The following is a 17,755-nucleotide window of genomic DNA, read 5'->3' as shown; positions in this document are numbered from 1 at the left end:
TGCTTTCTTCTTGCATGATGTGATTTAACTTCCATGTCACTGATCATTCAGAAAAAACAAAAAATTTAGAAATTAAACTGAGTTAGGATGTTGAAGGGTTGTGTGGAAGGGCTGTGTTGAGGGCTCACCTGTGCTGGTTTTGCTGTTGGACTCTTGCAGCTCTGGCCAGGCTGCCTCACCTGTACCGGAACTTCGCGGCAGAGCAGTACGCCAGCGTCTTCGCCATCTCCCTGCCCTACACCAACCCCTCCAAGTAAGGCCACAGCAATGTGCTTCTGTCATCTGTGAAACTCAGAGCTTGGAAAGCCTTTTCTTGTAGTTCTTAGTTCAAGGTTATTCATAGGATATTGCTCATTCTGGTGTCACCAGGCTTTTCCTGAAGAAGGGATATTTCTGCCCTGTGAGGGTGGGGACGCCTTGGCACAGGTGCCCAGAGAAGCTGTGGCTGCCCCTGGGTCCCTGGAAATGTCCAAGGCCAGGCTGGACAGGGCTTGGAGCAACCTGGGACAGTGGAAGGTGGAACTGGATGATATCTAAGATCCCTTCCCACCCAAACCATTCTGTAATTTCCGTGATACAATTCTAGGTCATCATCACCTTGGACAAAAACCTGTTTTTCTTGAAGAGAATTTTTGAGGACTTTTTTTTCCTTTACACTCTGAGTAGGTGAAGGAGCAGTTCAGTGTGCCAGGCTGAGCAGGGCACACTGAGCTGGGGTGTCTCTGCTGCTGCAGGTTTAACCAGTACATCGTTTGCCTGGCCCACCACGTCATCGCCATGTGGTTCATCCGCTGCCGCCTGCCCTTCCGCAAGGACTTTGTCCCCTACATCACCAAGGTAATGGCACTGCTCAGCCCAGCAGCACTCAGGGGACCTGATCCAAACTGAGCTGAGATCTTTGAAGGTTCTCTTTGAAGCCTGCAGAATTCTGGTTTTCTTGTCAGCATCTCTGTGAGCTCTCGTGCTTTGAGCTGCAGATTTTGAGCTGCAGATTTTGGGCTGCAGATTTTGGGCTGCAGATTTTGGGCTGCAGATTTTGAGCTGCAGATTTTGAGCTGCAGATATTGAGTTGCAGATTTTGAGCTGCAGATTTTGAGCTGCAGATTTTGAGCCACACGTTGTTCATGTTGTCACCTCCTGTCCCTACACAGGGCCTGCGCTCCAACGTGCTCCTGTCCTTTGATGACACCCCAGAGAAGGACAGCTTCAGGGCTCGCAGCACCAGCCTCAATGAGAGGCCAAAGAGGTAAATTCTCTTGGAGCCCAGCAGGGTTTGGTGTTCTGCTCTGGTGCTCACGCCCTGCCCTGCGTGTCCCTGAGGGAGGCTGGGTACTGATCCCCGTCTGGCAGTGCAGTAAGCAAGCAAAGTAAACCTCTTTAGGTCAAAGACTAATGGGGTTGCTGAGAGGCTGGGATCCAGCCAGGCTGGCAGCCTGGTGGGGCAGCTGAGGCAGCACTGCCTGTCCTGCAGGCCTGTGCAGCCCTTTTGGTGCTCACTTCTGAAAATCAACACTTGTGTCAGGTTGGGATGTGTCAGTGCAGTGTTAGCAGAGATGAGAGAAGAGGGTGATACCAGAGATAACAGAATCCCATGTTCATGTGGATTGTGTGAGCTCCTTTTGATGATTGATCTGTAACGAGTCATTTTCAGATGATTGCCAGAGAAATGGTTGTGATCAACGACCTGGATAAATTAGAGAGCCAGTACTGTGTTTTTCCATGGTGTTCCCAGCCAGGTCAGTGCACCGGCTGGCACACAGCTGCTTTCTGTCCAATCCCTTTTTTATTTTTTGAATTTTTGAAGCCATCATGACAGTTTTAAGCAAAGCCTTCAGAAGTCAGAGCTGTTCTTGCCAGCAGTCATTCAAAGTAACATTTGCCAGGGGACAAAGATATTCCTTGGAAGGCATTCAGGATTTCTCCAGTGTCCTTTTACCTGCAGGGGTTACCTAAACTGGTTCACTTAACTTGCTTCAGTGTTGTGAGCAGTGAGCACATGGTGGCATCTGAGCCCTGGGGAAAGTGCCTCTACTTCAGCTGCAAGGCTGCAGCAGTCTTGCAATGCAGAAACACCATCCCTGCCCTACTGCTGCAGCTGTAAGCCTTGTGTTGTGTTTCATCTCTCCCATCTCCTCCTCTTTCATCCAGAAACTTGGAAGAGAAGGCTTTTGACACTCATCTCTCCAATTAGAATTCCAACTAATCTTTTTTTTTTTTTTTCTTATTTCCCCCTTAAAAAACCTGTTAAATTCTACCAGGTTGGAATACTACTGTCTCTAAAGGCTTTTGCTGGATCACTTTCCACAGAGATCTCTGCTGAGGAGTGTGGCTGTACTCAGGCAGTGCCCAAAGCACTGGAATGGCAGGATGCCACTGCCTCGGGGCCTGGCTGAGCATGGATTCTGGCCAGGGCACAGAGGAAAGGCCTGGAGCAGATTCCAGTTTCCTTCCTGAGAAGTTTCTGAGCTTGGTTTTCAGTCCTGAAGCCCAAAGAAGGTTTCCCAGCCATAGCTGAGGTGCTGGGTGTTCCAAGGGATAAGGATCCCAGCAGTTCCCAGGGCTGCTGGGTGTCTTGATGTTGGTGTAGGGGATGATGCCTGAACATGAGCCTGGGCTCTCTGCAGCAGTTGTGGCCAAAATTATCTGGGAAAGGTTGTTGGGAGAAGGACAAAGAAATTCTGATCCCTGCAGGTGGCAATCTGAGATGTAAGAACTCACTGAGATGAGGATGGCAGACAAATTGTGCTTAGAAAGAGCCAGAAGGGTTAAATTAGTGCCTGCATTTTATCCCTGGGGATGGGAGCTGCTGGACCAACTGTTCTGCCCAAATTAGCCCGAGCCTGGCGTGCATCTCAGTGACTAATTAAAGTGCCTCTTGGATCTTAATTGGATCTTAATTGCTGTCATCTCCCACGTGTTCCTGGCACTTGCCAGTGTGCACAGTAATTTCCTTTCTGTGCCAGCCCAGAGCCCAGGGGGTTCCCTGGAGCCCGGGCTGAGGCACAGGAGCATCCCCAGGGCTGTTTGCTGGCTCTGCAGTGTGGCAGGGTCTGGAACAGGGGCTCAGTGTCCCCAGGGCCTCGAGCTGGGCTAAAGGACACCTCTGGGAGGCCCTGGGTGTGCTGTGACTTGGGGGAGAGCTCAGCTTTGGGCCAGGCTTAGTGAGGACAGAGAAGGGTGTCATGGTCCCTGTCTCTTATTAAAAACTGCTGTGACCTAGTGCAGGTAAAGCATTTTAGGATCTGTGGAAGCCCTCAGGTATTGAGCCATGGTGAGTTGGGGCAACACAAGAGGGGGTTGAAGTGCACAAAACTCCTCAGCCTTGAGGAATTTGTGCCAGGGAGCCCTCAGGTGCCCTTGCCTTTGCTGAACAGCCCAGTATTCCAACTCTCATTTCAACCAGTTTTTTTCTTTTAACTTGTACTAATTTCATTTGTTTTGTAGCACATTTAAAATCTTGTTTTCAAAATGTGGTTTGTCTTTTTAAAGCTTTCAGCTCTGCTTGTTTGTATGTTTTAATTTTTGTTTCCCTTTTTTTTTTTTTTTGGCATTTGTTTTATTTTCCATCACCCTCCGGGATCCCCCAATATTGACCCTGTGACTGTGACCTTTCAACCTACATCCCTACAATGGTTTCCTCCCTTCTGTGACCTCTTTTGGGGCTTGGTGCTTCTCCACATAGTAGTTTAAGACTAGCCAAAAATGCAAAGCAAGGCTTGAATAACTCTCCTCCAGTGAAAGAGCTGAAAGAACCCTCTGCAGTTGATGCCTTCCGATCCCGCAGCATCAGTGTGTCTGAACATGTGGTCCGCAGGTAGAGGCACTTTGGATGGGGACAATCCAAGAGCAGCTGGGCCCTTGGAGGTTTTGCTGCCAGGGTGGGTGGAAGCAGGGTGGATTTGCATGTGGGATGCTTGCATGACTTGGTTATCCCATGAAAAGCTGGCCTCGGGCACAGGCGAGGGTTTTGGGAAAGCATCCTGAGGCTTCCCAAGGCCACGTCACACCCTGGGTGTCTGTGCTCACCTGGCCACGTTCTCTGGTGCTTTAGCAATCAAAGATTCTGTTTTCAAAGTAAAGGTAGTGAAGGGGAAAAAACCCCAAACAAACCCACACACAGAAAAAGGAAAAAGGTTGCATTCTGCACAAGTGAGAATCCTGGGTACAGCTCACTAAAACATGAGCCTCTCAAGCAGGGGTTTGACTCAGGAGAGGCTCTGGAAGCTCTGCAGAGTCATGGAGAGCCTTCCTTCCAGTCTAGTTCTGGCCTCAGTTTAGGATTTGTTCTTCTGAAGGAGCTGGTGAAGTCTCCTGGTCTCAGGAATGATGCCATGAAAAACCTGGATTTGTCTTTCCAGAGAGCAGTGAGGGCTGTGCTCAGCCCATATGAATTGTTGCTTTCACAGCTAAGGAAAACAAGATTTGATTTCAGAGATTGATTTGATTGACTGACAGGTTTTGATGGCAAGCATTGATCTGCTCCAATGAAAGATCTGAAATAATTGATGCCAGTTTTTAAAACATATTTCTGGATCACTTCTCTTGAGTGTTAAACTGCTGAACCTGAAGATTTGTACCTTAACCTGTAGGATTGCTGTCAGTGAAACTTGATTTGGTTTATTTTTTTTTATTTTTGGCTCTATGTAGTGTTTGGGGGAGAGAGGCTGAAGTGACTGAATTGCAATTCTAGTTCTGACACTTCATGTTATGGGAAAAATCTTTCCCTGGGAGGGTGAGGAAGCCTTGGCACAGGTGCCCAGAGCAGCTGTGGCTGCCCCTTGATCCCTGGCAGTGCCCAAGGCCAGGCTGGACAGGGCTTGGAGCCCCTGGGACAGTGAAGGTGTCCCTGCCATGGCAGAGGTGGCACTGCATGGGCTTTGAGGTCCCTTCCAACCCAAACCCTTCCAGGATTTTCTGATTTCCCCATTAATCATGAGGTGATTTTCTTCTCTTGCTTTTCCATGTAAAGGGTAGTAACAAAAAGTTCAGATAATTGCCCTTAATGAAGCCGAAGAAGTTGCCACGTGATAACAATTTTGGCTGTGCCTCAGCTTAGTTTGTATTACAATGGCATGAGGAATTGTCTTTATAAAATATTGCAGTCCAGCCTAAAACAGAAATGGTTTTAAACTGCTTTGCTGATTTGGCTGATTTGAAGGCAGACCTTCTCTCTATTCTTGTGCCAGTTTCCTGTTCAGAGTGCAATGTTTTTTCCTATTTCAAGTTAAATTAGGTTTTACGTAGCTATTGAATTTGGAGGGGAAAAAAACAATATACAGAAGAGATGCAACAGAGAAAACAGCAAAGCACAGGATTGTAAAGTGAAGTGTGGAGTGCCCCAGTTTCTGGCTCATGGGCAACCTGCTGCCTGGGAAGCTGGTGCTGGTCATGGGGTGCTTGCCCTCAGCATAGATTAGGAGCTCAAAGCTGCCACTCTCTCCTTGCTTGGTGCACTTGCCCATGGGCCACCAACGTCAGAGGGCGCTGGCACTGGGATCTCTCAGAGAAAACCCACTCGCTGCAAGGACAGCCTGGGAAGCACAGCACCAGGCTGACCCCAAAATCTGTTTCCCAAGGCCTGGGTGTGCTGGCTGGCACGTGCATGCACAACAGGGGCTGCATCCCACCGTCTGTGAGCATAGGGACGTGGTGCCATCTCATCGGGCACCTGGGGACTTTCTCTTCCAGCCGCATCCAAACCTCCATCACCAGCTCTAGCCTGGGCTCTGCAGATGAAAACTCCATGGCTCAGGCTGATGACAACTTGAAAAACCTGCACCTGGAGCTGACAGAGACGTGCCTGGACATGATGGCTCGATACGTCTTCTCCAACTTCACCGCTGTGCCCAAGAGGTCAGTCAGGGACACACGGGTGGGATTCAGGTTCATTTTTCACTTCATTGGTGGGAAAATGTTGGGATTGTGGCAGGCTCAGGCTCTGAAGCCTTTCCTCACTGATAAAATCTTGGCTAAAAAGGAGGAGATGAGGGAAGACTGGAGATGGGAAGGCTGTGGTGAGGTCTCAGAGCCCCTGAAGGGACTCCAGGAGAGCCAGAGAGGGACTGGGGCAAGGGGTGGAGGGACAGGACACAGGGAATGGGTTCGCACTGCCAGAGGGTAGGAATAGGTGGGATATTGGGAAGGAATTGTTCACTTTGAGGGTGGTGAGACCCTGGAATGGATTTCCCATAGGATGCCCCATTCTTATAAGTGTTCCAGGCTAGTTGAATAGGGTTTGGAGCAGCCTGGGATGGTGGAAAGTGTCCCTGCCATGGCGGGGGGTGTTACTGGGTGGACTTTAAGGTTCTTCCCAACCCAAACCATTCTGTGGTTCTGTCAAATCCACTGGAGCAGGGCTTTGCTCCCTGTCCTTGCAGGATAATCCCCGTGTGCTGCAGCAGCTCATCCATCATCCTGATGGATAACAGGGATGTGGGCAGCCAGGGGGGGTGGCACAAATGCTGTGTCAAGGAGAGCAGGCAGCACCTCCTGCATGGTTAATGGCACCAGCTCTGTTCTCTGCCTCCTGAGGAATCTTCATCCCAAATGTGCTTCCAGGTCTCCCGTGGGGGAGTTTCTGCTGGCTGGAGGAAGGACCAAGACCTGGCTGGTTGGTAACAAGCTGGTGACCATCACTACAAGTGTTGGAACAGGAACAAGGTCCCTGCTTGGCCTGGACTCTGGAGAATTCCAGAGCACCCCAGAATCAAGGTAGGTGTTGCTCCCATTTCTGGAAATCTCCACCTGACAAAGTCACCTAAACCACTGCTAAATCTTTGTAGCATAAGAGGAATGTTTTATTTGTCCAGCACGCCTGATTCCTCCCTCAACATCACCAGTATCTCCTTTCCTACAGCTCAGACCCTGTTTTGCAAGTGAGACAGACCAAGGAGGCTCCAGCCAAGCTGGAATCCCAGCCTGGGCAGCAGGTTTGCAGGAGCTCCCGCAACAGAGTCCGATCCATGTCGGGTGAGTTCCCATCCTGGGCTCTCTCCCTGCCACAGCTTGAAGGTCTGGGTGCCTCCTGTGTCTGAGCTAATTGGAGATTTGGAGCTGTCTGGTGTTTAATGAGGAGCAGGTAGCAGGAGCTGTTGGCTTCAGGTGTGGTGGGGCTCCTCCTGCTCCCCTCTCTTTGCAGGAGACCTTTGGTAATCACATAAACTGGTTTATAAAGAACACATGGAACATCAAATTCTCTTTGTGGTTTAGCCCCAGCTGGCTGCTGAGCCCCACCCAGGTGCTCACTTTGTCCCCTACAGGGAGATGGAGGAGAGAGTTGGAAGGGGAAAAGTAAGAAAATTTGTGAATTGAGAGAAGGGCAAGTTTAATAATTAAAATGAAATAGTAGTAACAATAATAATTGTAATGACAAGGGAAATAAAACCAGTATATTGTGTATGCAGCTGATAGAAGAGGTTAAAAGCCTCATTCCTGAGATACTTTTGGGGCTAACTAAGCATGTCTCTCCCTTGAACTGTGTCTGTCCTGCCAGGTGGTCATGCCTTACGTGTTGGTGCCTTAGACAGCTCAGCCTCCCACTTTCCCAGTGGCTCAACATCCCAAGGGACACAGGGCCCTGCTCCTGCTGCAGCCCGCCCAGACAAGGCCAGTCCTGCTCCACAGACTGCCCTGCAGAAGGAAAAGGCCAACTTGGCTGCCTACGTGCCCCTGCTGACCCAGGGCTGGGCAGAGATCCTGGTGCGCAGGCCCACAGGTGGGTACCTGAGTGTGGGCTGGATCCTGGGGAGAGACCAGAGCCTGGGGGAAGGAGAAAAATCCACATTTAGTTGTAAATGAATCTGTTTATGGCTTACTGCCTTTTGAAACTGTAGAACCATGGGATGGGTTCCATCCAGTGCCACCCCTGCCATGGCAGGGACACCGTCCACTGTCCCAGGGTGCTCCCAGCCCTGTCCAGCCTGGCCTGGGCACTGCCAGGGATGCAGGGGCAGCCACAAGTCTGGGCAGCTCAGTTGTGTTTGCTCTTAGGAAAGGAACAACAACCTGTTCAAGGTCAAAATGCTTGAACACCAATGTGTTCCACGAGATTAACAGGAATTGTCTGTTTCAAGTGAAAGCTGTTTCATGAGAAAATAACTGACCTGGTCTTAATTAGGACACCTGAGTGTTTTGGATGGCTTTGGGAATCTGCTGTAGCAGTGAGTTACCAGGGTGGGTTTTGAGGAGCTTGGGGTGAAGTGCAGAGCACTTGCAGTAGCAAATTAATTGAGTTATTCTGGTGAAGAACCCAGAACTTGCTCTGTTTGGATTTTTTACCTGCGTATTCCAGAACAATGTGAGCATTTCCAACAGGAGCTGGGAGAGCTGGAAGTACTGACCACTTCCTTGTGACTGTGTTCACAGGGGTCTATGTTAAGGATCTGACTCCATTTTTCAGAAGGCTTGATTTATTATTTTATTATATATATTACATTAAAACTATATTAAAAGAATAGAAGAAAAGGTTTCATCAGAAGGCTGGGTAAGCTAAGAATAGAAAGGAATGATAACAAAGGTTTGTGGCTCAGCTCTCTGTCTGAGCCAGCTGACTGTGATTGGCCATTAATTACAAATATCTAAGATGAGCTAATCAAAGGTCTACCTGTTGCATTCCACAGCAGCAGATAACCATTGTTTACATTTTGTTCCTGAGGCCTCCGGCTTCCCAGGAGGAAAAATCCTAAGGAAAGGATTTTCCATGAAAAGATGTCTGTGACACTTCCCCCCTTGTCTGGTGCAGGCAACACGAGCTGGCTGATGAGCCTGGAGAACCCGCTGAGCCCGTTCTCCTCAGACATCAACAACATGCCCCTGCAGGAGCTCTCCAACGCCCTGATGGCCGCAGAGCGCTTCAAGGAGCACCGGGAGACGGCTCTGTACAAATCCCTGTCCGTGCCCTCCTCCAGCCTGGCCACGGGCACGGCCAAGCCCTCGCTGCTGCAGCGCTCCAACACAGGTGGGGGCTGCGGGCAGGGCGGGCCAGCTCCGGGCTCTGCTGGGTCCCTGCGGGGCTGCCACAGCACCTGGGAGTGTCAGGGGGGCCAGCACTGAGAAAGGCAAGCGGTTCTTGTCCCTAGAAGGGAAAAATTCCCTTCCTCTTTGCTTCTGCTGGCGTGTGGGGGAGCAGGAGGCTGGGGAGTAACGGAGCTGCTCTGGAGGAGTCGCGTGGTTGGTGTGTTCCCCAAATGAAAATGAACAAAGTCATGGATCTGTTCCCTCTCCCACTTGTTTGGGGCTGATCTGGGCATCCCACTTGTGGATGGATCTTTCCATGCAGTGTTTCCATTTCCATTTGTCTTCAGTTTGGGAGTCTGTGTCGGGCACTTGGAGCTGCAGCTTCCTGGGGCATGGCCTGTCCCAGCCCTTGGCAGCCAGGAGGAGTGGGCTGCCTCTGGCTTTTACAGCAGAATGCAAATCCTCTTGGATTTACCCACCTCTGGAAAGGACTGTTCAGCCTGCAGTTGAACCACTTGAGTTTCATTTGCTGGCTTGATTTAACACAGTGGCCAAGGATTTTCACTCTATTTAATGTGGTGCTAGTTCCTCTTAAAAACTTGTTAATGTTGGGAGATTGGTGTTGACCAACAGCTGCAGTTTTTAAAGCTTTCTGCAGTCCCTGCTCGAGCTCTTACCAGTGATATCCAACACTGAGGCTCTGAGTACTGCAGGCACCATCAGAATTGAGCAGTGGTACCAGCAGACCAGGCTTTGCTGGGGAAAATGGGATGGATTGTCTGGAAATCTGGTTAAAATGCCAGTTTTCAGCTTTCTTTTAAGCAGGGCAGGGTGTGTTTTAGTGTTTTAGAACATGTAAACACAAAATTGGAGCCAAAATCAAATTATCACCTCTTACAAACAAACAAAAAAATTATTCTCCGTAAACACTTTTGTGACTCTAAAAATTTGTGGTATGTGGAGCTAAGTGGAGAGCTGAACCCATGCCACCTGAATGCCACTCCTGTGCCAGTCTTGGAGTCATTTGGGCCCCATCCTTGTTAACCAGACTTGCTGGAGCTGGCTGGGCAGTGACTGGAAGAAGTTTTGCAGTCCCACTGTCACATGCCTGTTCTGCCCCTTTAGAGGTTAAACCTCTGTGGGTCTCTACCCAGATTTTTCAGAGTCTTCTGTGGGTTTAAAAGTGACCTTGTGCAGGTCAGGAAGGGCTCAGCCTGGTTTCCTGTGTGTGCTGGGATATCAGGAAGGGATTTTCTGTTCTTAAACCTGACAAAATGCATTCTGCAAAGGGAGCAGTTGGAGCCTGCACTGTTGGATGTGTTTATTCCTCCTTATTCGTGTTGAGACCTCGTGCCCTTAAAGTATCCCTTTGGCATCTGGTGAGCTTATCCCAGCTTGTTCTTTCCTTTGTTTCATTTATTTATTTGTTTGTTTTAAACTAGGCTCTTGGTTACATTTTAAACTCTGTGCTTTTTAATTTTTTTATATTTTTTTCATATAGTCTCTCCTTCCTTTTGATGTAGCTGCTCACTTGATTTCCCTTTGCAGTGGCCTCTTTCTCTTCCATGTACCAGTCCAGTTGTCAAGGGAAGTTGCACAGGAGCATATCCTGGGCAGGTATATTTATATATCTTTAAGGAAAAAACCAACCAAACAGTATTGCCATAGAAGAACACCTCTGATTCATAGAAAATGTATCCCTCATTCCTCATTTTCCCCTTCCATGTCTCCTGTCTGTCCCCAGTCTCATCACTCTCAACAAATGGGATCTTGACTAGCATGAAGAAGTCCAAGCCAGATCCAACATTTGCAAGTGCAGACAGTTCCTCAAAGCAACTTTTAGCTGGGGTGGCTTGTGAGTCATGAGGCCAGTGTTAAATGACCTGTCAAAACGTGGCTGGGTTAATTAATCCTTCATTTGCAGCTTCATTTTCCAATTGGCTTTGTGTTGTGCCCAGTGGAAAAGCTCCCAGCTGTGAGGAGAGCAGCGTGTGCTGCAGGACAGGCTCCCCTTGGAGCTGCTCAGCCCACAGGGATCTGCCAGAATTGGGCACAGAAAGATAAAAGCAGCTGATAATATGTATAGATTTCATATATGGATAATGTTCAGCCAGCATGGAGCCTGGTTAAGAGCTTTTTAAATAAAAAAAGAAATATATTTCAGCAGAAAATCTGCTAAATTTTACCTTTCAGAAGCTCTACAATAACGTCAAATCTTTCTCCATTTCAGTAAAATTTATTTCATAATTAAATGAAGTGGAGATCAAATTACACACTTTATGAGCACAACACCTGCATTGCTTTGATAACCTGCAATGCTTTGTGATTTTAATTAGAGGGTTCAAATGTCTTTCTGCCTCTTTCCTTCACTGGAAAGCTCCCAGCAGAGCAGTGGGGTGTTCTGAGCTGCTGCTGGCTGCTGTCAGAGGCCTCTCAAAGCAACACAAAGCTGCTGCAGTTCAATATTTTTCTGTACTTCCCCCTGTTCCTGTTATTCTCTTCCCACCTAAGGAATAATTAGTGCTTGGGCTGTTTCAAAGCACCAGCAATCTTGGCAGTGGTGTAGGAGGGGAGCTTGGCAGCACTGGGTATCTGCAGGTGTGTTCTGGCTTGGACAGCTAACCAGATCAGCACGTTGTTTTGGTTCCTTTTGGTTTGTTTTGTATTTTTAGAAGGTTTGTGTGTGCAATGCTAACTCTTAATTGCTTCTTTGAAATAACTTTGGTCCTGCGAGCTGAAATCAATCCAGGAAAAGCTGCTTTAGTGATTTTTTTTTCTTTGTATATTTTTTTTTAATTTTGCTGATTTTCTTTATACTTTTTGTGTGTGCTAATTTTTTGGTTTTATTACTTTTATCGTTATTATTTTGGAAAACAAATCTTGGGCCTTTCAGATTGGTCTTCCAGTCCCTTGTGTGCATAATGGGAAGCCTCCTGTTCTCCAGCCTTTTCCTCAGGACAAAAAGCAAGGCCAGGAGGAGCCTTTGGTCAGACTCATCCCTGTGGTCAGTGCCTGGAGTAGATCCAAGGTTAAATCCTCCACGTAGGCAGGGCTTCCATGGAACTTTTTTGTCAGTGTGGTTCCACTCTCTGTGTGTGTGAGCAGATGCCACCGGTGCCCCTGTCACCCCTGCTCTCGTCCTTCCACACATGTTCAGGGCTGAATTGTTCTGCTTCTCCTGAGATGTTCTAGGAAAGCTGCCAAACTGCAAGGAAATGGCTCCTAGGAAAATTTCTGATCTCCTTGTAGGCCTCGAGGCTTGGGAGCGTTGCATTTCAGTACAAGGAAAGCTCCCTTTGAGAGCTGATGTCTCCAGTGAGCTTTTATCCCGTACTTTCCTACACCTCTGTAGTTCCTGTCTGTCCTGGTAACCCACGTCCAAGGTCCCGTTTCCTCATCCCATGCCCTGTTGTCCATCAGCAACAAATTGGAAAAAACAGCTGCGCTTCCTTGGCCCAAAAGGCAGGCTGTGAGGGAGAGGTGATTTATTCCCTGCAAAAAGGGCAGCCAGGAGCGAGTCTGACGTGCCAAGAGATGCCAGGGCACTCACTGGGCATGGCCTTCCGTTGAGATCCCTTAGGGAAAAGGCTGGTGCTTGAGAGGAGAGGAGAGGAGAGATGGGGGCCTGTCCCCGTGTCCCTCTCTCAGCTGCCGTGCCCGTGTCTCCCTAGAATCGGCCGTGGTGCTGGAGGAGGGCAGCCCGGGCATGGACATGGAGCTCAGGGAGGCCGAGTCCCCCGCCGAGTCCCCCGAGAGCGAGGACGCCGAGACCTCGTGTTCCGAGCACGTGCTGAGCGAGGAGAGGTTTGGAAAAGCGCAGGACTCGTACAGCAGGGTAAGGACAGGCCCAGGGTGAGACAGCCAGGGGGGGATTGGCCATGGGCTCCCTCATGGCGCCCTCAGGAACTGATCGCTGATGGCGCTGGGGGCGTTCAGGGGAAAATCCTCATTTATCAAGGACTCCCAAACACCTTTCCTTGGAAGTGTTGGTGTGCCTTGAGCCTTGCTGTTGTCATCTTTTATTCTGGCTGTCAGGAGAAGGAGGGAATCGGGCCCTGTGAGGGTGGGTGGGCAGGCCCTGGCACAGGTGCCCAGAGCAGCTGTGGCTGCCATGGATCCCTGGCAGTGCCCAAGGCCAGGTTGGACGTTGGGGCTTGGAGCAGCCATGGTGTGAAAAATGCCAATCACTTGTTTTTAAAATTTTAAAAGTTTAATAGTAGTAAAATGGTTGTAAAAATAGTAATACAATTAGAGTAATAATAATTTGGAGATTTTTAATTAGGAAAATATGAGGCAATAGAGACAAAGAGTTATGGACATCTGGGTACCTTTTTCTGGGCAGCACAAGCCCAAAAAAGGCTCCAGGTTAACAGAGGATTAACCCTTAAAAACAACAGCCTGTTGCATATTCATACACCTCATACATGATGCATAAATTCCATTCAAGTACAGGATTCTGTCTGGTCAGTGTCAGCTTCTTCCTCTAAATCCTAACAGTGCCTTCAAGGCGGGAAGAAGTTCGTTTCTTTTGAAAGAGGGCAATAAATTCTTTTTTGCTGAAAGATTGATATGTCCTGTGGCTGCTATCTCACTGCAAGTCCTTTCTTTTAAAAAAGTACTCTGCATAGCCTAGTTTCTATTTTAATATTTTGTTATAACCCAAAACTATATTTAACACACTATTTAAGAGAATCAATGCAGCATTACTTTCTAACACAACACGTATAATATTCAATTCAATATTTGCGAAATGCCAGTCATAAAATACGCATTTTTCAAAGAGCATTCAGGTCTATCCCAACGCAAACCGTTCGGGCGTTCTCTGATTGCATGAAAACTGTTAATATTTTCTCTCTTTTTTTTTTTTTTTTTGGTTTTTTTTTTTTTTTTTTTTTTTTTTTTTTTGTTTGTTTATTTTATTTTTTTTCCCCCCCAGTCCTCCTCCACGTCCAGCCAGGAGGAGAAGTCGCTGCGCTCGGAGGAGCTGTGTGAGGGCGGGATCCCCATCGGGCGTGAGGAGGGCCGCGCGCTGGAGGAGCTCTCCTTCCAGCCCTCACAGCCCCTCAGCAAGTCCAGCTCCTCGCCGGAGCTGCAGACGCTGCAGGAGGTGCTCAAGGACGCCAACGGGCGGGAGGTGCCGCGGAGGCTGAGCACGGAAGTGAAATCCAAATCCCAGTCGGGGAACCTGGAAGGGGAAGGCCTGGGCGGATGGCCGGGCCGGGCCGAGGACGGCCGGGCCGCCGGGCAGGGCGGCGGCACCGCGGGTGTCACCTCGCCCCGCTCGCCCTCGGGCCACCGGCCGCGGGGCTACACCATCTCCGACTCTGCCCCGTCCAGGAGGGGCAAGAGGATCGACAGAGACGCCTTCAAGGGCAGGGCAGCGGCGTCCAACACGGAGAAAGTCCCTGGGATAAACCCCAGGTGGGTGCAGAGCCCCTGATGCTCCATCACGGCTCCTTCGGGGGGCTGTACAGTATCCCATTAAATAATTAATCATTCAAATTCTCACCTCTTAAAATAAACAAATTATTCTCCATAAACACTTCTGTGACTAAAAATTTGTGGTATATGGAGCTAAGTAGCCCATGCCACCTGAATGCCACTCCTGTGCTAGTCTGAATAAAGCTCCTGCTTTATTCAGGAGCTGATACAGACCTGTTGAGCACACTACCATGAAATGAATTTAGGGATTAGGAGACAGAGCTCCAAAATGGTGAAAGAAATAGATGGGTAGTTTCCTCCTGTTCTTAATGTACTTAATTAGGGGCTGTGGTTTGACCATAGGTTACACAGAGTTAATTTTGCTGTGAATGATGTGGATTGCTAGTTTTGCATTTTGACAAATAGAATGTGCAAAATCCTAAGAAGAAAGAAAAGAAGGGTTGCAATAGAACCTGGGTATTGTTAGCTGTCCAGAATTGCATGATGAGACAATTTTCATCTGATTGAGGGCAGGTAAAATGCAAATGTCTGCACAATCATGTGTCTGAGAGCCTAGAAATGTCCCCAGAGCTGTGGAGGGCATTCCTGCTCCTCCATTCCCTGCCTTTGAGCAGGGAATTTGTGTGGCTGCTGCTGTTTGACGCAGCATTGTTCTTCTGACAGGGGTCTGTTGCAAACTGCAGGTAGTCCAGGCACTCAGAGTGTCTCTAAAAGATGAATAATACCCTGTTAGCATTTTAATTCCTCCCATTTTTTCTGCTGTACATAACGTTCTTACCTCCAACAGATCAAAACTGACATTATTTTTTATGGTAACAGACTTTTCCCTCCTTCTCTCCTCCAGCTTTGTGTTTTTACAGTTGTACCACTCCCCCTTCTTTGGTGATGAAAACAACAAACCCCTCTTGTTGCCAAATGAGGTAGGCAAGGAGTTGTATAAATCCTTAATTTTTTTAACCTCGTAATTTTCTTGGAATGCAGATGATAATTACAAATATCCAGCTCAGGTGCTGTAGTTTAAAGGTGTTTCCTACCAGCAGTGCCACAGGTGGGAGATCTCTGTATTGGGGTTGTGGAGGGGATTGTTTAAAGCTGGCAGAATGCTGGGATGGTTTTGGTTGGGAGGCACCTCTCAGGCTGCTCAGGTGGGGTCTCTGGTTTGGTTGCAGACGTTTGAGAGGTCGGTGCAGCTCCTGGATCAGATCCCATCCTATGACACACACAAGATTGCAGTGCTCTACGTTGGGGAGGGCCAGGTGAGTGTGTGTAGGGGTCTGGATCCTTGTGGGGTGTTAGGAACCACTCCAGCTGTGGGGTTTCCCTGCTCCAGCTGTGGGATGCGCCCTGCTCCTGCAGCAGCCTTCCTTTTCCTTAATTTCCTGTGCTAAAAATGAAACCCTTCTGTGGGGGCAGTCACCTGATCCCAGGAAGGGTCTCTGGTGCTGGTGCAGTGCTGCTGGCACTGAGTGTGACACGTGGCATGTCCCTGTGTCCCAGAGCAACAACGAGATCGCCATCCTGTCCAACGAGCACGGCTCCTACCGCTACACCGAGTTCCTCACGGGCCTGGGCAAGCTCATCGAGCTCAAGGACTGCCAGCCTGACAAGATCTACCTGGGTGGCCTGGACGTGTGTGGGGAGGATGGGCAGTTCACCTACTGCTGGCACGATGACATCATGCAAGGTGGGCTGGAGGGATGGTTTGTGTCTCCTCACCTTAACTGACCTGCATCCTCACTGTTCCTTCCCAGGAGAATGTGCTGGGCTCTGATCCCCTCCTGTTCTCTCTGGTAGCTCTGCAAGCCATGTGAGAAAGCTCAGGCCGAAACATACCTGCCTTACTGAACAAAAAAACATCACACCAGTTTATAATGGTCTGCTCTATAAAACACTGTGCTCTGTGAAAAGATCTGCTCTGTAAATCTGTGAAATTATCAGCTCTTTAAAGGCTGGCAGGGTTTGGTTTGCAGATTTAGCTGCTGTCCCCAGCTGCTGTAAAAGCTCTTCACTGAGGGTGGTGTCAGTTTTGCTGTGTTTCACTGAAGAGTATTTCAGAGCAGAGGGTGTCGCTGCAGTGTCACCCAGCTCCTGCAGCACCAAGCAGTGCAGAAATCATCCAGGATCCAGCAGGATATGGTGAACTTCCCAAATTTTTCAGCACAGCTCTTTGCTCATCACATGGAGTCCAGTTCCTCCTGGGGCTCTGCAGGGTCAGTTAGGGCAAGTTCTGGTTTAAGCTCTTTTGCCTCTTTCCTCCCTAACCAGGGTCTCCTCCCTGTGCTGCTGTGGTCCTTCCCACTGGCTGCTTCACTCCATGCTCCAGAGAGTGCTGGAGCATCCAGTGGGACTGGATTCAGCTGTCACAAACGGGGACAAACCTACTGAAGGAGCACAGTTTGTATTTTTATTATTGGCATGTAACCATTGCTGCTTTCCCAGCCCAGCCTAAGGATCTGTGTGTTCCCTCTCCAGCCATTTTCCACATTGCTACTCTGATGCCCACAAAGGATTTGGATAAATACCGCTGTGACAAGAAGAGGCACCTGGGGAATGATTTTGTTTCCATTGTTTACAACGATTCTGGAGAGGATTTCAAGCTGGGCACAATAAAGGTAGGGGATTTTCCTCGTGGGTGTGTTACAGCAGGAGCACAGGGTTGTACCCTCATGTGTGTGGGTGTTACCCTAAAAGCTGTGTGGGGATTATGGGGGGAGCTGTTGGCTGTGGTGGGTTCACTGCTGTGTGTTCATGGCATTCTCAAACCATGATGCTGCCAGGGAAATGTTTCTGACTGGTGCATTGGCTTCTCCTCAGGGGCAGTTCAATTTTGTGCATGTGATCATCACCCCCCTGGACTACGACTGTAACCTGGTGACGCTGCAGTGCCGGAAAGGTGGGAGTGAACCTCAGCCTTTGCTGTGCTGGGGGTTTGCGTTGTAAAAGTTAAAACTTCCAGGAGAAACTCTCTGGAACCAGTTTGCCCAGTTAGATCTGGGTTTGCCCTGCTCACGTACCCTCTCTGGATTGCTCATGCTGTGTTCAAGCCCAGGACCCAGTGCCAGCAGCAGAGCAGATCCCTCCCTCCAGCAGGTCTTTGGAATGCTGGAGGACATGGGGGGTTCAGCAGTGCTGGTGCAGGTGTTTTACCAAAGGTGTTTCTGGCCACACTTGGCTCATGTGAGAGCTCACAGGCTCTCCCCAAACCTTTATGGAGCAGCCAGGATTTGAGAGCCAGTTGTGTTAAACTGCAGAGCAGGTTCTGTTAGAGCGGGAGCTGTGGAGGTTGTGGGTACTTGGTTGATACAATTCCTCAGGTTTATTTGACTTAGATATTTAGTTACTGGCAACCTTTTGCTTC

The 17,755-nt window shown here is 49.0% G+C and overlaps 1 protein-coding gene across 1 annotated transcript in view; it reads left to right on the top strand.

Moving 5' to 3' along the window:
- The window catches only part of TSC2 (TSC complex subunit 2), a 33,284-nt gene that overhangs the window by 13,221 nt on the left and 2,308 nt on the right, over window positions 1–17,755 (top strand). The window contains exons 23-39 of the mRNA XM_059484831.1: window positions 160–253; window positions 735–837; window positions 1,152–1,246; window positions 3,683–3,814; window positions 5,689–5,853; window positions 6,559–6,711; window positions 6,857–6,969; window positions 7,493–7,714; window positions 8,741–8,956; window positions 10,504–10,572; window positions 12,627–12,790; window positions 13,892–14,376; window positions 15,242–15,317; window positions 15,567–15,653; window positions 15,895–16,081; window positions 16,870–17,009; window positions 17,212–17,290. Coding sequence (XP_059340814.1) covers window positions 160–253; window positions 735–837; window positions 1,152–1,246; window positions 3,683–3,814; window positions 5,689–5,853; window positions 6,559–6,711; window positions 6,857–6,969; window positions 7,493–7,714; window positions 8,741–8,956; window positions 10,504–10,572; window positions 12,627–12,790; window positions 13,892–14,376; window positions 15,242–15,317; window positions 15,567–15,653; window positions 15,895–16,081; window positions 16,870–17,009; window positions 17,212–17,290 — 2,580 coding nt within the window. The remainder of the gene's footprint in view (window positions 1–159; window positions 254–734; window positions 838–1,151; window positions 1,247–3,682; window positions 3,815–5,688; window positions 5,854–6,558; window positions 6,712–6,856; window positions 6,970–7,492; window positions 7,715–8,740; window positions 8,957–10,503; window positions 10,573–12,626; window positions 12,791–13,891; window positions 14,377–15,241; window positions 15,318–15,566; window positions 15,654–15,894; window positions 16,082–16,869; window positions 17,010–17,211; window positions 17,291–17,755) is intronic.

The sequence above is a fragment of the Ammospiza nelsoni genome, chromosome 17 (assembly GCF_027579445.1).
Source record: "Ammospiza nelsoni isolate bAmmNel1 chromosome 17, bAmmNel1.pri, whole genome shotgun sequence".
NCBI lineage: Eukaryota > Metazoa > Chordata > Aves > Passeriformes > Passerellidae > Ammospiza > Ammospiza nelsoni.
This window is presented reverse-complemented; position numbering and strand designations above follow the sequence as displayed.